The sequence below is a fragment of the Mucor mucedo genome, assembly GCF_025094135.1.
Source record: "Mucor mucedo strain NRRL 3635 chromosome Unknown EV154scaffold_13, whole genome shotgun sequence".
NCBI lineage: Eukaryota > Fungi > Mucoromycota > Mucoromycetes > Mucorales > Mucoraceae > Mucor > Mucor mucedo.
In genome coordinates this window covers 371,147-394,318 of record NW_026252297.1, presented here as the reverse complement: position 1 = coordinate 394,318, position 23,172 = coordinate 371,147, and the positions used below count along the sequence as shown (strand labels likewise).

Here is a 23,172-nt window from a genome sequence, read left to right as displayed (position 1 = left end):
TGCACTGCAACAGACAATAGAATGTGAAATTTAAATAATATCCAATAAGAGTGAAATATGGTATTTTTTTTTTTATTATTATTATTTATTTTAATTGTCATAGGCAAGGATAGTACCAAGCCATTTTTCTACATCGGCTACAGGCATATTCTTACGTTGAGAATAATCCAAAATTTGTTCTTTGTCAATCTTTCCAACAGCAAAATATTTACTTTGTTCATGACCAAAGTATAAACCACTGACACTGGAAGGTGGATCCATCGCCAAAGATTCGGTCAACACAATACCCGTCTTCTCTCCAATCTTTCCTAAATCCCACATCGTCTTCTTTTCCGTATGATCAGGTTGAGAAGGATAACCAGGAGCAGGTCGAATACCTTGATAACGTACCGCAAACAAATCTGCAGCAGATAATCTCTCATCAGAGGCATATCCCCAATCATTCTTACGCACCTCTTCATGAAGTGCTTCAGCAAAAGCTTCAGCCAAACGATCCGCAATGGCCTTCACCATAATACTCTTGTAATCATCTCCATCCGCTTCATATTCCTCTACAAGCTTCTCACATCCAAAACCGGTACTGACTGCAAACATACCGAGGTAATCAGGAATACCTGATGCCTTAGGTGACACAAAATCAGAAAGACAGTAATAAGGTTCCTCTGTATCCTTTTCAACTTGTTGACGCAAACCGTAATAGACACCAGCGACCTTTTCACAGGATTCATCGGTATAGATCTCAATATCATCACCGTTGGAGTGAGCAGGATAGAAACCCACAATACCGCGTGCGGTCAACAACTTCTTATCGAGAATCATCTGAAGCATCTCTCGACCGTCCTTGTAAAGCAATTTGGCTTCTTCTCCTACATGTTCATCATCAAAGATCTTGGGGAATCCACGGTTAGGGTATCTTCCACGTAAAGAAAACACTTGGAAGAAGGGGTTCCAATCAATATGCTCCACTAATTTCTCCAAGGGATAATCATCATACACTTTTTCACCCAAGAAAGTGGGTTTAGGAGCAGGTGGGTTCTTGATCCAATCAATGGACATCTTCTTATTACGTGCATTGGCAAGAGATAACAACTTACGGTCCTCTAAACCTTCGTAATATTCTTCACGCATTTCGTTGTATTCTTCACGAATATCCTCAACAAAGTCATCACGTAACTTGTCGTTCAAGAGACTAGCAACCACAGGTACAGTACGTGAGGCATCCAACACATAAATAACAGGGTTGGAATAATTGGGGGCGATCTTGACAGCCGTATGCATCTTACTCGTAGTAGCTCCACCAATCATGATGGGGATCTTGAGTCCAGCCTTTTCACATTCACGTGCAGTGATACACATCTCTTCCAAGGAAGGTGTGATCAAACCAGAAAGACCAATTACATCCGCCTTTTCTTCAATGGCCGCCTTAATAATACGATCATAGGGAACCATTACACCCAAATCCACTACACGGTAATTGTTACAACCCAATACAACACCACAGATATTCTTTCCGATATCATGAACATCACCCTTGACAGTGGCCATAATAATTGTACCGTTACCACGCACTTCGGTCTCACCAGAGACGGCCATATCTTGTTCCTTTTCAATCTTGATGTATTCGACCAAATGAGCAACAGCCTTCTTCATCACACTGCATCCCCCCAAAAAAAAACATGTTAGTTTCTTTTTTTTTTAAGATAACACATCCTATGTCCATTCTTACCGAGCAGAACGAATGACTTGAGGCAAGAACATTTTGCCTTTACCAAACAAATCACCTACAACGGTCATACCAGCCATCAAGGGGCCTTCAATGACATTTAAAGAACGAGGATACTTTTCCTTATCCAAACGAGCCTCCTCAGTATCTTCCACAATATACTTGACAATACCCTTGACAAGCGCATGAGAGATACGTTGTGTGACAGGCCAAGCTCTCCATTCTTCTAAATCTTCATCCTTCTTAATATCCTTGGAATGCAATTTAGCATAATCCAGCAATTTCTCAGTGACTTCGGGGTCACGATTCCAAAGCGCATCTTCACATAATTGCAAAAGATCCTTGGGGATTTCATCATACACTGTCAAGAAACCAGCATTGACAATACCCATGTCCATACCAGCTTTAATGGCATGGTAAAGAAACACAGAGTGCATGGCCTCACGTACCTTTTCCATACCTCGGAAAGAGAAGGATAAGTTACTTACACCACCACTGATCTTGGCTCCTGGTAAAGTCTTCTTGATACCGATACAGGCATTGATGAATTCCACACCATAGTTGTTATGTTCCTCTAGTGTAAGAATTTTAGGCGTTACTATCCCGTTTTTTTTTTTTTTTTCATTCTTTTAAATATATATATATACGTTACCCATGCCGGTAGCGATAGTGAGAATATTGGGATCGAAAATGATATCATAGGGGTTGATACTACCAAACAAACAAACAAAAAGGTTAATCATCCACTGCTTAAGAAACACAAAAGAGAAGCATTTTTTTTTTTTTTTTTTTTTACCCAACTTGCTCCACAAGGATCTTGTAGGAACGAGTACAGATTTCAATCTTGCGTTGAGCATCAGCGGCTTGACCCTCTTCATCAAACTAGACATATATAAAAAAAAGATATTAGGAACAAAAAAGCATACGCATCTATTTTTTTTTTAAGAAAAAAAAAAGATACTCACAGCCATGACAACGACAGCAGCACCAAAACGTTTGACAATCTTGGCCTTCTTGATAAAATCCTCCTCACCTTCCTTCAAGGAAATGGAGTTTACAACACATTTACCTTGTGCACAACGTAAACCGGCCTCAATGACCGCAAAATTGGAAGAATCCACCATTAAAGGAACACGAGAACAATCAGGGTCTGACGCCAACATGTTTAAGAACTTGGTCATGGCTACTTTACCATCCAATAAACCTTCATCAAAATTAGCATCCACAATTTGTGCACCGTTCTCAACCTGAGATCGTGCAATAGCTAAAGCCTCTTCGTATTCGCCCTTTAAAATATGTCTACAGAATTTACGAGATCCTGCAACATTACAACGTTCACCCACATTAACAAAACCCGTTGTTTCATCCACACGAAGTACTTCCAAACCGGACAATAACATCACATCGTTTCTGGGAGCAGGTCGCACACGGGGGCTGTATTTTCGACAGGCGTCAGCTACGGCCTATAAAAATAATAGTTGGTGTTACAAAGACTATCTTTTTATCTGTCTGTTTCGCTCTTACCTTGATATGTGCAGGTGTTGTACCACAACATCCACCCACAATCGTTACAAGTCCTTCCTTGGCAAATGGTTCAACATTCTTGGCCATGGCTTCAGGAGTTTCATCATACTCACCCATTGCATTGGGTAAACCCTGCAAAAAAAAAAAAAAAAAGTTAGTTATGAATTTAATGATTATTTCTATCTATGTAGCGGAAGATTTCTTTACGGCGTTAGGATAACAAATGATGTGAGAGTCAGAGAATCGACTCATGTTTTGAACAAAAGGTTTCATTTGATCAGCACCCAAAGCACAATTCAAACCAAAAGCCATAGGTTTAGCATGACTTAATGACACGACAAAAGCTTCACATGTCTGTCCAGATAAAGTACGACCACTTTGATCTACAATGGTACCTGAGATAAAAAGGGGGACCTTGGGTCGGCTATTGAAAAAAAAAAAAGAGTCAATAATAAAGTTCTCTGTGTGTGTGTGTGTGTGTGTGACAACAAAAAAAAAAAGAACATTTTTTTTTGTCAACGTGTTCTCACATTACTTGTCCTCTTCAAATACGACATCGATAGCGTATAAGACTGCTTTTGCATTTAAAGTATCAAAAATGGTTTCAACCAACAAAATATCAGCACCACCGTCCAATAAACCACGCACCTGTTCGGAATAAGCAACCACGAGTTCATCAAAAGTGACGTTTCGGAAGGCAGGGTTCTCGACAGAGGGAGAAATGGAACAGGTACGGTTAGTAGGACCTACTGCACCACAGACAAAACGAGGAATACCCGTCTCTTTAGCCACCTATAAATATAAGCCATAGAATATAGGTTTAAGCTATGGGGAGGGGCTAATAAATACATAAAAAAAAAACCCCACTTACATCATCACAAGCTCTACGGGCAAGAGCAGCACCTTCTTTATTAAGACGGTAGGCATAATCTTCTAAACCATAATCCAATTGAGCAATAGAAGTAGAACTGAAAGTATTGGTTTCAATCATATCAGCACCTGCTTCCAAGTATTGACGATGGATGGTGTAGATCGCTTCAGGCTTAGTCAATGTCAATAAATCATTGTTACCCTTCAAATCTTTAGCCCAAGTCAAAAACTCTTGACCTAATCAATCATAAAAAATATACCCTCCATATCGTCAGTTCTATTATTAGGGGGGAGGGGGACGGACTTTTATTTTTTTTTATACCTCGAAAGTCGGATTCCTGGAGTTTCAACAGTTGAACCATTGTGCCCATGGCACCATCAAGGAACATAATTCTCTCCTTTAAAGTCTTTTCAAGGTATTCAAAAGCGTCTACTACTTTCAATTGTCAGTCACTTCTTTCAATAATTATCCCTTTTTTTTTGATTTATTTACCCATTTTTTCTTATATAAAATATATGTCAAAAAAGAGAAAGAAAAATTTAAATAAAAAAAAAAAAAAAAATAGATTTACATCTACTTTTTTTTTTTAGATCATCACGTGGATGGTGTCATCGCACAAAAAGCTGTGAAATTTTGAAAGGTTTTTGTGCTCTAAACCCTTTTTTACAGTCACCATTCTACAAATGCGTACACACACTTTTTTTTTATTTTTCATTTAACAATAATAGCCCTCGTTTAATTAAAAATAATTATGATTTTTAACGATGGTTAAATTTGCCAATTTCTTCCTCACCCTGCTGGGCTCGTTCATTTGCTTTAGACTGTAGTTCGGGATCGCCAGACACATGACCAACAGCGTAAGTGACGTATCCCATCAATCGATCATACTCACCGTGTAATCGACTCGCCTCCCCACCATTCAATCGCTCTTCAGCCTCCCTATACTCTCTCTCCGCTTCTTCCTTCGTCTTGTGTCCAGACGTCTGCCATGATTCGAGACCGGTCATCGATCCAATCGCCGACTGCAATCGTCCTGCCGTCTTCCAAAAGGAGCTCTTGATCTTTTGTAGTTCGGGATCTCCCATCACACTCGCCGTATGTTGTCGAACTACTTCTTCTCTTGTGTCTCCATCAGGTGCTGGGTTGGCTGGATACATGTATGGATTGCTCAAATCAGGTGTATCAGGCTGTACTTGTCGTACTTGCGATGGTATTAAAAGTGGTGAATCGTTGGTTGTAGGTAGTTCTGACATTTTCTTTTGAGGGTGGAAGGGTGAAATAAATTAAAAAAAAATAGAGAAAAAAAAAAGTTTTTTTTTTTTTTTTTTTTTATGCATCGATATATGAATGACGCTTGATTTATGATTGGTTAAACATGACGTTACGTCATTTTTCGCTAGTATAGATGTGTTTACGCTTAATTGATAAGAATTAGAGAAACAAAACGGTTGTTATGGATTTACGGACACAATAACCTACACACATAGGCTGTGATGCAACGCTTAAAAAAAATCAATTGGCAATCGCAATTTTTCTTTCTCATTCTCTAAATAAACAACATCTATTGCGGAAGGGGAGGGAGCTACTCATGAAGCTGAACAGAGTCATCTGTATAAGAGAATAATTACAGAGTTTTTTTCAATGCATAAAACAATAGAGTGCAAGTACACACATATATATAAGAAAGTGTTGCTACACATTTATTTGTAAGCAATGGCCCTCCAAAAAAGTAATCGCATGTGATATATATTGTACAGTTGTGGTAAATAAACCCGTTTTCCTTCCCAAAATACACAGGGAAGGTGGGAAACCATGTGTTTTTTTATTAGGTATCTGCTGATGAATTAAGATATTTTTTTTTTGTCCCCTTTTAGAAGTCAGTCATTGTTTATCATCTTTACAAAGGAGGTATCGATGCGAGATGATGAACGCTAAGCAAAGAATCAAAAATAGAATGAGGACCCTCAATTAGCTTTTTACTTTTTTTTTTAAAAAAAAAAAAAAAAAGAGCTCCAAATTAGCATATCATGCCAAAACGGCATAGAGTCTCTGAGTTAAAGAAATAATGTCCGTGCATTTATGTTGTCCTTGTTTGAACAATAAAAAAAAAGAGGGAGGAGGATTCCCATCCTGGTGTTTACAGAGTATATGAAATCAGCTGCCCTCGTTGTTATGACTCACAACAGCTCTGACATAAGTAACGTGGTTTTCATTAGAATGTACTTCGTACAGTCTAAATCTACCACAGTAAAAAAAAAAGGCGCTAATATTGAAAGCAGGGCACTGGTTACACTATCACCTAAAAGGAAATTATACCTCGTAGAATTTTTGGTCTGTGCAAGAGAAAGTTTTTTTTTGACCAATAGAATTTATTTGTGACCAATAGATGTTTATAAGCAGTAAAAACAGTACAAGGATCTTCAACTGAATTACCACCATTAACACCAGCGACAACAACCACCTACGTGTTTCACCACCACCAAACAATAAATCATCACCAAGAATCACCATACTTGCATCACGAACCATGTTTTTCTTTTACTGTCGCAATATAAAGTATTGAATATAGAGGATTTACAGCAATAATCGTGAGAGGAAAGACGTAAACTGGGCTCCTCCGGTTAACGAAGCATTCCAGGCGAAAAAGCAACAACTCGTAAAGGCCACTACAAGATACCCGAGACACTCCCATACCAAAGGTCCATATCTACCCAACCCTTAAAGCCAATCCTTATCCCCTTATCTACATTAAGTTCTATCAACTAGAGGCTTTTCGCCTTGGAGACCTGCTGTAGAGTGTAATTACAAACTACTACTGGAATGCAGATATACAACTACCAAGTTCCCCATTTGCTTGAGGGGTTTTTTGCATATGTTTCTATTTTAAGTAAAGGCCCAAACATTTTGAAATATGAAACAAGCAATTAAATCATCCTGACATAAGCTTGTTTATCAGCCGAGAAATAAAGCTGGTTCACACACTTTATTCGTCTCCTTTTTCTTTTCCCTTAACATATTTCTTCTATCATATGAAAGTAATCGATAACGTAAAAAGGTTTGTTTAGTAATGACTCTTGTTTCTTTCAAAAGACACTAAATTGAACAAAAAAGATTTATTGCGGTATTGCTGCTGCGGCTAGTCTTTGCTATAAGAGGGCGACCTCCTAGGAAGAGTTCTTGAGTTTTTGGAACTCATGAACTGTGAATAGCAGGGATGCATTTTCAATAGGTTCAAACATACTGACCTGCTGGTTTTTTGGCCAGAATTCCTGTAAGTGGTATAAAAAAAATACGTTTGAAAAAAATACGGAGGTCTAGACATTTCCTTATCCTAACTACCACGCTCCCCATTATTTTTGCATTCGTTATGATAGTTTAAGGAGGTGTCTGTGAAAACAATTGGGATGCTTACACTGAAAAAGGTTTTGGGCAATAGCACTTTTTTATTTCCCAAACTATTATGTCTCCTAACGAACGCATAAATAATCCAAAAGACTACTTAATCCAAACTGCTCCCAGCAAATGGAATGCAGTAGATTTACTTCAGCTACATTGTAGTAATCAAGATGAATCAATTTCTGAAACATTAAACATTTTAAAGAGACAAGTGAATGAAAAATGTAAGTATTCAAGTTATAGTTTTGATCAGTCACAGTTGATTAACCTTGTAATTAGGGAAATAATAATTCACCGCGAAATTTTCCAGCGGTTTATTCGCACCTTAAACTGCTACCGCAGGTAACGGTGTAAGCTTAAACTGATACCGGCCGGGTAACTTTCTGGCGGTCTAAGCTCTACCGCTACCGCTGGAAAGCTTTTTAATGATAAAACAGGGTAAAATATCTATATACTATGTGCTTTTAAAAAAAAAAATTTACAGCTAACTTTTTTTTTTTGCATATGTAGTAAAAGAATAGAAACTCGTGCCATATAAATATGAATACTGTATTTAATCCTCCCTTATTTTTAGGATAATGTATTGATCGAAAAAGGCAAGAAGAAATATATTTTTTTCCCTGCATTGGCACCTGCAAAACCAAGACATCAACCTCGGGTATCACCAGCAGATGTCAAACTTTTAAATGGATTATATGTTATCAAAATAGACGATGAAACATATAGCAATGTTCCACAAGAGATAGTAGACGAATATAACTTAAATATGGAAGAGCAGACATCAAATCATTGCATTAGGACACTCCCAAATGTAGTAGCTTTCTTGAAAAAATCACTTGATCAAAGTTTAGATGATTTACCAAGACACGTGTGGACCCATGGATATGACCCCAACTTGAATGATGAAGAAACAACAATGATCAAGTTGGTCAGATTTATTTTGACAGATTATGTCTCCAATTGCGAAAAAAGACCAATGCTTGTACCAAACAATGAGAGAACACCATTTGTTGAGCATGTAGTCCCAATATTCAAGTATTTTGCCTCTACGACAAAACTATTGTCTTTTTTATGGTCACTTTTGTTTTTATTCGAAAATAAAAATGTCCTAAATAACTCATATACGTTTATATTATAGGTGCGAAAAGGGTCTTGAATCCTCTAAAATACTTGCCATATGTATGCCCAATGGTGTGACAAAAAAATTAATGGATGGAATCGGGATTGCACCTATAGATGGAATGGAAGAAGTATTGGTTGAATCATCTGGGTATGGAAGTCATTAACAACCTATTACACGATCTATTCTAATGTCTGTTATTAATATAATATGATGTAGTGAATCAGACAATGGCCATACTATTGATACACCGCGAAATTTTCCAGCGGTTTATTCGCACCTTAAACTGCTACCGCCAGTAACGGTGTAAGCTTAAACTGATACCGGCCGGTTAACTTTCTGGCGGTCTAAGCTCTACCGCTACCGCTGGAAAGCTTTTCAATGATAAAACAGGGTAAAATATCTATATACTATGTGCTTTTAAAAAAAAATTTACAGCTAACTTTTTTTTTTTGCATATGTAGTAAAAGAATAGAAACTCGTGCCATATAAATATGAATACTGTATTTAATCCTCCCTTATTTTTAGGATAATGTATGGAGATGCTAAAGCGTAAAATGCTTTGCCTCCAATTTATTGAAAATAAATCACCCTGTTGTCCATAAGAGATGGAAAATGGGCATGTGTAACTGAGCGTTCGGTGATCGTGCCCAGAAATTATGATGACAGAAGATATTGGTTGCAAGTCATGGAATTAATCATGAAGTTGAAGGTATATTAATAAAAAACATTGTTTATGTATTAAATGAAATTTGAATTAATTTATTTTCCATTTGAATTCAGGTGTCATTGGAGAGTCAAAACAAAGTAATCAATGACTTGATTGACGAAAGCATCGGTTGGAAGAGTGTTCCTCAAGAACAAATGATAAAAAATCAAGCCATTGAATAATAAGTTAATAATAAAGTTCTTTTTTCTTTTAAAACAAAAAAAAAAAGTTTATTTTTGCCTCCACTACATTGATGAAATAGCTGTTAAATAATTCGAAAATACATATGCCCGTACCAAGGAAAAGATGTTTTCAGGTAGAAGCTGTTATGGCTGGACATTTGAAAAATCTTATAATGAATTTACTTCAAAAAGTCAATTCTTGCCTTATAATAATTCTAAAGGTATACAGTCTAAGAAAATAGATTGAGTCGCTCTAAAAAAATCTTAGGAAAACAGCATAAATTGTCATCCTATACACACATCATAATTAAATAAAAGAAGTCTTTGAGGAACACAATAAAGATGTATATGAAGATAAGGACGGTGAAGAGCAACATACGATATACCATAATCGATATAGATCAATACAACAGGTCTAGACTATGATTTTCTAGATATTTTTGTATCTTACTCCTTTGCATGTATTCAAATGTAAATGTTTTTTATACCGAGTTCGTGATTCTTGAATTGGCTGTCAAAAAATTACACTCTACTGCTTCTACTGCTTATAAACATCTATTGGTCACAAATAAATTCTATTGGTCAAAAAAAAAAATCTCTTGCACGGACTAAAATTCTATTTTCAAACACAAATCACTGTATTCGGACAGACCGGCCCTAATCATCTATATATGGCAACCTTTACTTTCGGTTTTTTATGAGTCAACCCTTTATCTTTTTTTTTTAACAATAAAAAAAAAATTTAAAAATTTGAAAAAGCTAAAAATATCAATCTGACTAATTACACAACACGCATTTTGGGTCCAATTTATACAATTTTAAAAAAAAGAACGCACATTGAAAAAAATTAAATAGGGCTGCGACACATTTGCTCAAATGAAAGATGCTCCTCCCTAGTAGGTCAGGCAGTTCATTCTCCCCCCTTCCCTCCCGCTTATTTAGCACTGAAATCGTCCAATGAGTTTGACTCACCTATACATGTGGGAATTCGGAATAGACTTTTATCGCGGCGCTTGTGACGTGTTTTGGGGTTACACAATGCTGCGCAGCAATTAATAATGGTTGCTGCGGTATAAAAGGGCAGAGGGAGAAAGCTTTTTCTTTTACCCAAAAACTCTTTTTTTTTCCTCTTTTTATACATAGTATACCCTCTTTTTTTTTTTAAAGGAAAAAAAAGCTACTTTTTCATTTCTCTATTATATATATCGCATCCATCTTCATTCGCACCAACTATGACTTACTCCAATCTTAACATGAATGATATTAATGATCTTTTGTTCCCACAAAACGATATTATTAATCACAACAAAAACTCCAAAGCTGATGAATTCAATTTCACACAAGTCTGGGGAGAAATAGATGGTGAGTACAATCAAGTTTCTGAATTTGTAGAAGCGTGTAAACTGATCGTCTCAATGAATGCTATAGCTGCATCTATTGCTCTTAACGAACAAAACATTTCTTCTTCTTCTTCAATCGAAGAAAATTCTTTAGCTGCATTTATTGGTGATATCACCCCCGCTGCTGCTGCCGTAGCTGTTGCTGCTGCTGCTGTTGGGGAATCACCCATGATGGATACCCCATTTTTAGATTCTTGTATGGGCACACCATTTACGCCTGCGTCGGTGTTTACGCCTAGCTTGGCTCAATTCCATCATTCCCCTTATTATTCACCTTACATGGATAACTCCTTTAATATCACAGATTGCATGCAAGACGATATTCAAGTGTCTAGCTATATTAAATCATCCAATCTATCATGGCAAACTCCCGCTGCTGTTACCGCCGATTTATTCGCAAACACCATCTCATCTACCGATGTCTCACCAGAGTTACTAAATTCTCTTGATACCTTTAATGGTGACCCTACACAACTATTATTAGCCTCTATGGATAATAATAATAATAATGACAACAACATTAGCAACAATAACAACAACAACAATACGATCACAGACGATTCTGAGGATCCTCTTTTCCCTCCTTTACCTACTGACCAACTTACCTATGAACCCACTATGATCCATAACGACACAAATCATGAATTATTTACAACAGAAGACTTTGAAGCCAATAACTTTTTAAACGATTGTTTCGATGATACCTTCTTCCCTATGCAACCTCAAGAACAAGCCATGCCTGAACCAGTGCAAGAAATCAAGCCCGTGGTGACCAAGACAAACAATAAACGCAAGAATGACGGTGACTGCAGCAAGAAGAACAAACGATTCAAGGCCACCAACAATGAAGAACAACGCAAATTCGAATGTGATATCTGCCATGCGGTGTTTAACCGTCGTTATAATTTGGGTACACATATCAAAGTGCATAGCCCTACCCGAGTGAAGGACTTTGATTGCCACTTATGTAAAAAAGCATTTGATCGTAAACATGATTTAACCAGACATGTAGCTACCGTGCATAATGGGGAACGTGCTTACAGCTGTACACAATGTACCTCTACCTTCAGCAGAAAAGACGCTCTCGTAAGACATCAAGTCCAAAAACATCAACCCAAACCTTGAATTTTCAAGTTTGTTTTATGTCCAAAATCCATGTAAATTATATATCCCCCCCCCCCTTCATAGTTAATTTTTTTTTTTCCCTCAAACAACACACACACAAAGAAAATTACATGTAATAAATTATTTCTTTATATCAGCTTTTCTGATACAACAACATACAAATTAAAGTCTTTTGTAAAATTATGATATGTCATGGTAGTTTTGTTTTAGTCTTCATATTAATATCTCTTCTGGTTTATATTGCTAAATGTATTTTTAGATCAGCCATCTCTAAATCAAAAATTTACCCCTATGTATCTCATCTGATGACCACTATATTTCAATTAATAAAATCTTATCTATCTATCTAAAAAAAATGTAATTTAAACAATAACTGTAGATGCAGCCTGTCTTTTAGATTCCAGCTCGCTCTTGTTGGTTATCTTTGTTCTGACATGAGCTTACATATCAATGACTAAACAAGGATGAGGCTGAGATTTCTTCTTCTTGATACAATAGTCTACAGACACAAGAAGAATCCCTTGGCTACTGCTCCTTTCGAAACTGTTAGATATAACCGCTAAGCAGATAAAAATCTCTAATTGCATACTAAATTTAATCCTTAAAGCTTTCCAAGCCCTTAAATTGTATCACTTCAAACACGTTTTAATGCGCAGACCAATGAATCTGGACAGAGGAGTAGAAACAGTTTACTTGCAGGTGCCACATTTTGACTCAGACATTATATCCTTCTTAAGGAGCGACCAATCTCTTTTTTAATAGTCTTGAAAAGAATTGGCTGGGGGGGGGGTTTGTCATGAAGTAACCTATTTAACTTGAAACATCTAATTCTATAAAGCGTAAAAGGTAGAAAACATTCAAGCTGCATTTTTTTTTTTTTTTTTTTTTTTTTGCAATAGCATCAATTTTGTAGGCAATGATTGAAAAAAGATAATTAATAATGTGGATTGATTCAAAAAGAATTAACAACGAGCAAATTGATATTCATGAGAGAAGACAAAAATAGTGTGTCTATCTCACTAGCTATGAGAGTGAGCCGGAACGTACATCATCTGTTCCAACTCTGACCATCTACGCTCACAAATAACATTTTGTAGACTTTTAGATTGTCCAAAGAATGATAATTTTAACGGACATAAATCTTGTTTTGGCAGGCAAAATGATTGAATTGAAAAAAAAAATAAAAAAATTATGAATGATGGAGTAATGTGCTAAAATATAAATTTAAAATGTAACAAACAAAAGACGGGATTTGTTCGATTACTTTTATAGTAATATCATTTATTTATATAAAAGACAACTAATCATAGTAGAGATTATCACTGTTCCATCTACTTACGGAAGGCCTATGTCTTGGTCTAGATGGAATAATTTCACTTTGACTGCGATTCATCACCGGCCCTGGGTGTCTCTTTGGACGAGACTCTTCAACCTCGATGCATTCCTTTTCATCCATGTTATACAGGGAAGAACTTGAGCTATAGACAGTGGATTCTGTAACAGAGGAGGCATCATGTGGAGGAGAGATGTGCACACATATGGAATAAGGTTGCATGACCTGAGGAGGAAGTGGAGGGGGAGGAGGAAACATGAGGTAAGGATCATAGCAGCAGTTATAACATAACCATGGTGGTGGTGGCGGTGGTTGCTGAGACAACATGTAATGATGATCCGGCATCATTACAGGTTGATACTGCCTATGCGTATGCATCTTGTTCTTCAAGTCAAACAAGGCCCGCCTTGTTTTAGAGATGATGCGACAACGAGCAAAAAACGGTAATCTTTTTTCTTTAAACGGATCAAATGGTTGTGCAAGTAACATATAAGTATGAGAAAAGAGAGAGAGAGATGAAGAGGAAAAAGAAGGGAAAAAAAAGGAAAATTAAAGACTCTTTTTATATATAATCAACCGGGTCATGTATTTATTATTGTTATTTGTTTTCGCGAAAACGAACGAATTGGGAAAAAAAACCCACTATCTTATTTAGAGCATCACCAATCCAACCTTATTTCTGGAAACATCAGGACACTTGTAGTTGTACAAGTAGTAATTCAAGTAACCATCACCGTTACCAAACTTTTGTTCATCGACAAACTTTGCATTGTCCATTAAATCAAGTGTGTTTAAAACATCGAAATCAGCCTAGAATTTGTGGCATGTTAATTTTTTTTTTTTTTATCTTCTAGACAATGTAAATAGTACTAACCTTTTTGGCCAAAACCAAAGCATCGTTCACAAGCTCGTTTAATCTCTTGGATATGAACTTTTCCTTTTGTTCGTGCTCAAGTGCTTCATCGATTTCCATAGCATAGTAGAACATGTAAGCAGCGTTCAAAGTAGAATGCTTGGGGTTACCAATCACGGAACTTGGAAGAGAATAGAATGAGAACATATCTGTGATCTTTTTGGTTTTGGGATCCTCTACAACATAACTCCAAACAACCTTCTCGTGAGGTAAAATCCAATGCTCAACATCTTGATCAGTCTCGAAAACGGGGGCGAAATCGAATCTTGTCAAGTACTTGTTTAATAAAACTCGGACTTGAGGTACATCCTCTTTGCGCATCTCTCTTAAACCTGCAGTGCTTGTCTTTTCGGGTACTTTGAAATTCTTAATCATGCGAGATAAAGTAGATCTGGGGGGAATACGGGAGAAATTACATTCTACAAGCTTCTTGGGGTTAAGTGATCTATGGTAATAACTATAATAAAAAAGACGCTTGTTATTAAAGCTCCGTTGGATCTAAATGTTTTTTTTTTAATAAATTTATCTTACCGACAAGTAGCAATAGGTTTGGGAATAACAACACCAGCTGTGTAAGCGGCTTGGAAAATACCTTCGATGTGACTTCTACGAGTGATCTCTTTGATAAGAACAGGAGCTAAACGCTTTGATCGAAGCTTCTTGTGAACACATAAAAAGTTGATTTCTGTCAAATTATGAACCCTAATCGCAAACAATGAAAACTTAATACACAAAGAAAAGCGACCCTTTTCATCTTCGCACTTACTTCTCATAGGTTCTCATGGCGACGGGAATACCACTAATGAAAGCAACCAATCTCTTGTTGGCGGCAACACGAATACCAACGAGCCATGACTTTCTCCAGTTGGGAGGTAAAAGTGCCCTAACAATCAATGTCAGTTACTTGATCCCCATACTATCCGCCCTTGTCTCTCTTTTTTTTTTTTCATTGTGTCTTACCATTTTAAAAATTCTGCGGAATAATCAAATCTGAATTGAGCTTCGTCATCCTCAACATAGTTCATTGTTAAAAGTTCATAGAGCTCTTTGACCTGGGGTGTGTGTCAATTTACGAAGCACAATGACAAAACTATCCCTATATTTTACCTCTTTCTCATCTTCCATATTGATTTCACACCACTCAAACTCTTTAGGTAAAGGAAGAGGTTCCTTCTTGATTTGATCAAAGGGAATATCAGCTTCAATAGGACCTGATTCGACGATTTCCTCATCTATGAAATGTCAATACACAATGACTTTGTGTGTCTTGCAGCCTTTTTCTTACCAATGTTGGGAACGGGTTGAGTGTTCCAGAACTTGTGGTCTCCGACATCCTTTTTACCGGTAGTCTTGACCATGCCTGACTTTTCCAATAACGCCATGCTGGCCATCATTTGTTGAAGTTGTGCCTTCATCTTTGCTTCAGCTTCAGGGTTGGACGATGAACCAGAAGGTGTCTGAAGTGCTTCCTTAACACTCTTCTTGGAAACCAACTTGTCAACCTTCTTTACCAAGTCCTTTAATTCTTTTTCGGTGGGTTGCTTTTTGTTATCCATTTTTTTTTAAAAAAAAAACGCGGTTTTGAGTTGTTATTGGAAAAAAAAAAAAGAAGCGTAAAGAAAGAAATAAACAAACAGCGCCCTAATAATAAAATTGTTTTTATTTAAGGCTCCGTAGTGATGTGACCTTTCTTTTTTTCATGTTGATTCTCTTTGTCTCTCATGCAAAATAACAAAGAAAAAGTAAACAGTCCTCTCTAAACGACCTATTTTTAACTTGCACTACTCTTGATTATATACAGCACGTGAATAGTGGTATGGCTACTAAACTCCTTAGAAAAGACATCTAAACGCAAATGAGTGCGCCTAGCAGACACAACACAAACGGGCCCTAAAAATCAAGCAGCGCTTTCCCGTACATTTTAATAGTACCGATACGATTGCAGGCTCAAGGGTCTAGATAATATGGTGTTTATAAAGATATTGTTATTGATACCTGAAATAAAGATTGTATGTTCAACTGGTCTGTTTGACTTCTTTATCCTGTAAGGACTGTAGTAATATAGCTGTTAGCATACCTTTGGCTGTAGAAAACATTGAGATGTATAGGTATAAAAGTGGTGTAACTTTTTTAAAAAAAACTGCATTTATCACAAAAAATGAGTCAAGTTTCAATTTTCTTTTTCTTTTCTGTTTTCCTTTATTTCCTACTAAACTTACCATGACTGAACTTGCTGCTGTTAGTGATATTCGAATGATTGTGAATGAAGGCGTCATCGTTCCTATCACTGTAAATGTGTGTTCAGAAGAGCAGACTGATGACTCAGAAGTTTCTATCTGGTGTTGGGTTAATCATCCATTATCAATTATTTCACTGATTGGTACTAGAAGACAATTCTTAGACGCCGATCGAAACTTCTTTAGACAACCCTGTCATGAAGGGCGTGTCATTCGGTGCGAGGGATATGTTATTTACATGATTTTACATGCTTTGTCTATTCCTGATGCAGAATCTTGTTTTTATTTGCGCTTGATAAATATCCAGATTCGACGGGGAGTCACAAGAATTAATGAAGGTTTCAGGCACTTTTTGCAGTTTAGTGAGTTTCCGATTGTCAATACTCGTGCAAGAAGTAACGACGGTTTTCAAAAAACTAATTCCAGATTACAGACTAGTCGTTCTGTTGTCGATCCTTTGCCAGAAAAAATTGAATCAGAAGAAGTAGCCGATAAAGAAAATGATGAAGAAACCGATGAAGAAACCTATAAAGAAACCAATGAAGATACCTATGAAGATACCTATGAAGATACCTATGAAGATACCTATGAAGATACCGAAGGTGAAGCTAATGTTCAAAGGACGCCTCACACTCTGAGATTTTCAATATCAAGGAATCGTGATCTACAGCACCTAGATTTCATGGTAGAAAACTAGCTAGAGACTGACACACAGTAGGATCGAGAAGAAGTACGCGTAAGAATAAATAAATTTCGAATAATCTATCATGAACGTTTGTTTGTAATTGTTTGATACGAGCCTTCATTAAAAAAGGTCGTCATATATATAAAAATGATGTATGAATGGTAGTGAGAATTAGGGGCATTTCTTCGCTTGATAATATAATGAGATTTTTTCTCCTTTATTTGACACTTCTTTAGCAAGAAAGTTTCCAGATCTAGGTCAAGAAAATATAAAGTCAGTATTCAATAGTAATATTGGAATAAGATTCAGCCTACCAAGCGTCTTATGCAATTTTCCGATGTTGAGTACACCGTGCCATGGTTTCATTTCCCTTTAGTAATCATCGTATCATCATCAAAACGCTCATCATCAAAACGCTCATCAGCAATTTTATTTACAATACTATTAGAATCATAATCAAAAGGTTTGCTAGTAAATGCAGTGCTCGGAGCATTTATCTTCGTATCAAAAGTAGCACGGGTTTCAGTACCAAGAAGAGGCAATGAAATGACGAGAGTAAACAAGATTGTGAAGAGTGTGCATCCGTAAAGAAAATGTTTGTCGTAATATAAAATAATAATGAACATCGACTCTTTTTATGGCAAGAACTTTGTTTTTTAAAACACCTTTTATTCTTTTTCTTTCAAGTTGATGTATGTATATGCGAATAGCTTATGGTATATAATTCATCATAACCATCTTTAAATAAATTTAGATTTAGTTATGTGACTAATAATAAACGTGTTGCAACATTCCAATAGGATCACACCAATGATCTTTGCTGGGTGAGTTACTTAACTACTTTTTTATATCTATTAGCGCATTTTTATAGCTGAAGCCATCACTACTTTAACTGCTTGTGAAAATGTAAATATGTAGACTTTGGTTTACTTTGTTTATTATTAACTAACCCAAATTCCTAAAGCTAGCTGCTATCGATGTTTATTTGAGGCTCGTACATCCCACGGTTTTGTAAAGGTACACATTACTAAACATGACTATTTATTTTCTTATTAACGAAAACCATCTTTATGCAAGTAAGTGATACTGCCGAGTTCTTCTGAAGTTTTCGTATGGTCACAGTAGTAGTTCCTCTCATTATCATGATCAGATTCGACGTTATTTGGTTTTTTTTATAAATAAAATTTTGTTTTTCCCAATATATACAAACGTATCAACTTCAAGCCTGCATACTGATTCAGCAGGGGTGTAAAAGTAATATTATATCGATTATCGATTTCCCCATTCAACGATTTTTTTTTTATTTGTGGAGCGATATTGTCAATCGCGATATTTAAAAAAATCAATCGTTATTTGCGCATTTGTCAGCGATATTTTTGAATTTTTGATCGCTGATTTATTTTAGGCTGTTATCTTACAAGGCTCTGATAGCTTGTTTAAACAAACCTATAATACTAATGTTATTGGGGAATAGTTGATTAAGTACTGTGAAAAAAAAAACTATACAAATAAGCTGTTTATAGTTCCTAAAGAACAATGAGCTGCTGCTGTAAAAAATGCCTTGGAGTAAGTGTCTTGAGTTTCATCAAATTGAAGAGCGGCATCTAAAATGTGTGCTACGTACAGTAACTACATAATTTAAAAGCTTATATTTGCGATAAACGGTATTGGTCTACACAGAAAAATAAAAAGAATAAAAGAGCAACAGGGAATAAGCTAAATATCCAGTGTGGTTTTATTCCAGGTTAAAGGTTCAAAGTAAACTAATGGAAAATTATCTATTTATATTAATTGTTAGATGATTATGATTTATAATTGTGATAAGCTGCTACTGTGTTTATTACTTCCTTATGCTTGAGAAACTATATTCTGTGTGTGTTACACAGAGATGTGGCTATCTATCTTTAAGATTTCAGCAGGTATATTTAGATCTGAAGATACTCTGTGAGGTAGCACAGAGTATTCTTTTTCTGTTTCCTTATTTTAGACAGTCTGTCCTTGTCTACGACTAATGGTTATATAGTGATAGTGATAAGGATATTTTACTGTCATATCCTTATCTAAATTGGTATCATGTATTTTATTGGCTGTATGCTTTATTATGCAATTGTGTATGTTTACTATTGGCTGTAGCCGTTATTGTATGTAGTTTGTGTAGTTATATAATATTATGTGTTTTACCACAATATTTACTTGACAAATAGAAAATGCTCAATAGTTAGGTGTAACTAAACTGCAATTGACATATATCTCGGATTTATCGCACGTCTTGAGTAACATCATCTGACTCCTATTCATTCAAATGATAACAATTTCACATATATAGATTTATAAAAAAAAAGTTTTATTGTAACTATAAAAGTTTTTTTTAAAAAGAAACTAAGCTTATTGACGAATAATTGGCAAGAACAAACAATATAGGCCAAAAGTGTCATTTAGATGTTGAGAGTCTATAAAATGACATTGCAGGAGTAACTAGATTTTTACTTTATAAGATTTCACAGGGGACCATAACTCCTTCATAGCCCATGCACTTTTTTCCTTGAGTAGTGCTTTCAGCATAGACAGTAGCAACGAGAGCCAAAACCAAAATAAGAGTACCTTTGAGCATTTTGTTTAAGAAGTTAATAAAATATATTATAATGCTCAAACCAAAGAACAAATTATTCTGGTATTTATAGTGATGTTAAATGTTTGTACAACCCATAAATATGACAGTATATGGTTATAAAAAGCTAATGTAGCAATAAAGTTGCTTAGCCAGGATAAACGCGGTACTCTCATTTATTGGATGTTGGCAAAATACGGTATGATGTATTCCACATTTATCTCACGAGTTTGATGTTACAACAAACGTCGTATATGCCACAGATGTAACCCTATTCCAGAAACCACGTAGATATGAGTTACTATAAAGGTAATTTTAATTTTTTTTGGAATTAAGAAGGATTTATTTGAGAACAAATTTATTTTTGAAGTAAGAATCACAAACACAATTTTGTGTCAAACAGCAGCTCCCTTAGTGTTTAGATTTTTTTTTTCAACCCAATGTCTTCGATTACTCTCATACAACCAAATAAAGTGACATATCTTGACAAGATAATTGTGTGATAGTCAGTGGTCTGCAATTTCAAACTACGCGTTTTGAAAAGGTAGTTCTTACCCACCAATAATTTAAGGAAAACAGACTACGGTCATTTTTTTTTAATGTATAACAAAAGTCCTATTCCGAGGTAACCTGATGATATATACACAAGTCTGAGCTCTCACGGTTCATTTTTTTAAAAAGTTGGATTACATGTCAAGTGAGCAATAACCGACGTGTGATGACATAATGCACGAACCAAACCAAGGCTCTTCCTTGAATATTTGCTCATTTGTGTTAGTTGTCTACTCATTAATAGTCTACCATGACAAACAATAAACTTTTTTCCTGTATTTTAATGCTGATTAAGTTTATGAAATAACGGTTACTTTCACGTATCTATACATATTTACAAATCCGATGCCTCAGTTAGTATTTGTCGTACTAATTAAATTTTCAGTAACATAATAACACACAAATGGTCAAGTTAAACATTGGGTTTATTTTTTTGAGCCGTTAAATATAATCTGTCTCCCCAGTAATTCACTTAACAAAAACTGCGTACTCAACTATTAAAATATGAAGTATATTCTTAAGATTCTGCTAGATACTATATCTGCTATAAGGTAGTAAACTGAAAAGGACATGCAACACAGTCGAACTCCTGTTACAAACTTAATTCACATCAAATATTACCTATCCGTTTATAGCAAACTCAAATCTGTACTACTCATAGCCTGCTTGCATTGGTTGAAGGGGGAACTAGTAACAGTAATAGCTGTGAAAAATGCACAGACTGTTTTAAGATAGAGTCAAGAGAATATAAGTCCTTCATCAGGATGGTTTTTTCTACTACAACCTCTTGGAAGAGCGAAAATAAAATAAAAATTGCTGTTCATTAGGTAAAACAAGATATGACGAGCATCCGTGTCACTTAAAATTTGGAGACTATACAGCACATCAAGGAAACATGGTAATATGTCATTAAACACACAGATTACATACCATCATATCTTTATTTTATTATAATATATACTTGTTTGATTAGAACATCTATAAAGATAACGTATAACATTATATGAACACATGGAAAGCTAGATTGGTCTTAACCCCCCCCCCTTTTTTTTTTTGGTTGTTAAAATTTTTAAGGCTTTTGTATCAAAAATTATTAACATTTAGGTTTTAAATGATTTCTTCTTTTGTTTTGGAACTAAATCTTTTAGAAATTAATATGGATCATATTTGCTACCTCCAAGCAGCTACTAAGTTAATGGAGATGATTACGGATAAAAATAATGGACGATTTAGCCTATTCAGACAGCAAAATTGACAAAATAATTGGCTTCGATTCAGTTACGAAAACAAATAAATTGCATGTCTATCATAGGTCGAGCTCCGTCTCAAGTAGGAGAACCACCAAGTGTTGACCTTTATAAATAAAGGACTGCTAATGTCAATATTGTTGGAGCCATAGCATATTTTAGAACATTCAATTTTTTCGAAGAATTTGTGATTACTTGATTCTACAAATCCCCTGATTTTTCTAATAATTTATTATGTAGCTTTTGATGGGTAATGCATTAGAATGCTTAGGGTGCACATTCAAATAAAAGCCACTGTTATACTGACAGTTTTAAATATGTTTTGGGCAGACTTTTTGTTTCAATTATGGCTCATGTCATTTTAAAAGGTAAAGTCCAAGAAGTATACTGAAAGACCCTAATACAGAAGGCGCTCCCAAGCTGTAGACTATACGCGCGCCCCACTTGCCTTATTGAGAATCCGAGTTTTTAAAAAAAGAAGATGCATTCTCTACCTCGTATGTGTGCTTTCTCTTTATTCTACTGTCTACTTTTCTTTGCTCACATGTATTATCAGAGTATTATAGTGATACTGTTTAAGTGCTGTAAACAATGATGTCAGGATGATACCAGAACTGCAGTCACTTGTTTTTTGAAAGTCCCAAAATTTTTATGTGTAACTGATAGATTCAACCCACCCAAAAAAAAAGGTATAAAAGGGGCCTATTTTTTCCACTCTACGAGTTTTTTTCTTTTTTTTTTTTTCTCTATCAAAAAATTGTCTTCCGACATTCGATGTCTTTGGGGTTGCTCTCGCTGATCTTTCCGGAGTACGCGGTATAACCATCGATATCAATTGTTGGTCGTCCTATCGGACATGGATTTCCATCTTGTGGGAAGGGTGGTCAACAATTTTCCAGGAACGTAGGGGCGCAAGCGGGCTTGGTTTTTTAAACATTAATGAAAATGAAAAATATAAACTATATAAACTATAAACCTTTAAACTTTTTTGACCAATTAAAATTACTTTAAGCTTATTCATGCAAAATTTATCCTTTTCTCGCGTGTGTAACATGACTTCTGCTGCGCATGTTTTCATATTGAGATTTTTTTTTTTTTTTTTTTTTTTTTTTTGCACGGCAACGATAAAACCGAAGCTTTTTGAAATCAATGATGAACTCTCTGAGGTTTTTAAACAGTTCTTATTAAAGCAAGACATTACTAGGTGGCACTCCCAATGTTCAACAGCTCTACTACGCTGTCTAGATTTCCAACTCTGTTTTTCAATCAATCAATGCAATCATTATGCCAACATCAATAAGATTCAACACGCAAGCTACTTCCGCAAACAACAACAACTGTCAATCCGTAAACAAGCTACCGTCTTAAATTACCTAGTTTATTCGACAATGTGGCACGTTATTCGGTTATCTCCTATGACTATGATTAAAGCCCAGATCGCCAAAATTCAATCGGTTAAATACCAATTCCTTATATTTCCAAAACTCAAGTTGTCGACTCTTTCAACATTACAATCATAAAAGAGGACTCGGGATCTTTGACATTGA

General features: G+C 35.7%; 6 protein-coding genes across 6 annotated transcripts; 3 read left to right on the top strand and 3 right to left on the bottom strand.

Annotated features, from left to right (window-relative positions):
* Positions 1–46: 46 nt before the first annotated feature.
* EV154DRAFT_437394 (methionine synthase) lies at positions 47–4,643 on the bottom strand. The gene is made up of 11 exons (XM_051596852.1): positions 4,611–4,643; positions 4,440–4,550; positions 4,119–4,354; positions 3,783–4,039; positions 3,455–3,671; positions 3,248–3,379; positions 2,689–3,186; positions 2,520–2,605; positions 2,376–2,434; positions 1,727–2,297; positions 47–1,654 (listed from the first exon to the last, which is right to left on the bottom strand). Exons 1-11 carry the CDS (start codon positions 4,612–4,614, stop codon positions 91–93), a joined length of 3,735 nt encoding a protein of 1,244 aa, XP_051461499.1. The 5' UTR covers positions 4,615–4,643; the 3' UTR covers positions 47–90.
* A 161-nt stretch (positions 4,644–4,804) lies between these two features.
* On the bottom strand, positions 4,805–5,427 carry EV154DRAFT_496911 (uncharacterized protein). The gene has a single exon (XM_051600208.1). The coding sequence runs from the start codon at positions 5,369–5,371 to the stop codon at positions 4,877–4,879; it is 495 nt and encodes a 164-aa protein (XP_051461498.1). The 5' UTR covers positions 5,372–5,427; the 3' UTR covers positions 4,805–4,876.
* Positions 5,428–8,139: 2,712 nt separating this feature from the next.
* Positions 8,140–8,800, top strand: EV154DRAFT_414110 (uncharacterized protein; the record flags this gene model as incomplete). Its single annotated transcript, XM_051595594.1, has 2 exons — positions 8,140–8,588; positions 8,653–8,800. Coding segments are annotated over 2 exons (597 nt in total), but the record flags the coding sequence as incomplete, so codon positions are not given.
* A 1,832-nt stretch (positions 8,801–10,632) lies between these two features.
* Positions 10,633–12,212, top strand: EV154DRAFT_496902 (uncharacterized protein). The gene has a single exon (XM_051600207.1). The coding sequence runs from the start codon at positions 10,758–10,760 to the stop codon at positions 12,048–12,050; it is 1,293 nt and encodes a 430-aa protein (XP_051461496.1). The 5' UTR covers positions 10,633–10,757; the 3' UTR covers positions 12,051–12,212.
* Positions 12,213–13,938: 1,726 nt separating this feature from the next.
* On the bottom strand, positions 13,939–15,904 carry EV154DRAFT_496898 (acyl-CoA N-acyltransferase). The gene is made up of 7 exons (XM_051600206.1): positions 15,582–15,904; positions 15,404–15,528; positions 15,257–15,348; positions 15,063–15,179; positions 14,828–14,998; positions 14,258–14,753; positions 13,939–14,193 (listed from the first exon to the last, which is right to left on the bottom strand). The coding sequence occupies exons 1-7, from the start codon at positions 15,850–15,852 to the stop codon at positions 14,035–14,037; spliced, it is 1,431 nt and encodes a 476-aa protein (XP_051461495.1). The 5' UTR covers positions 15,853–15,904; the 3' UTR covers positions 13,939–14,034.
* Positions 15,905–16,510: 606 nt separating this feature from the next.
* EV154DRAFT_599591 (uncharacterized protein) lies at positions 16,511–17,230 on the top strand (the record flags this gene model as incomplete). The annotated part of the gene is made up of 1 exon (XM_051607121.1): positions 16,511–17,230. Exon 1 carries the CDS (start codon positions 16,517–16,519, stop codon positions 17,228–17,230), a length of 714 nt encoding a protein of 237 aa, XP_051461494.1. The 5' UTR covers positions 16,511–16,516.
* Between the last annotated feature and the right edge of the window lie 5,942 nt (positions 17,231–23,172).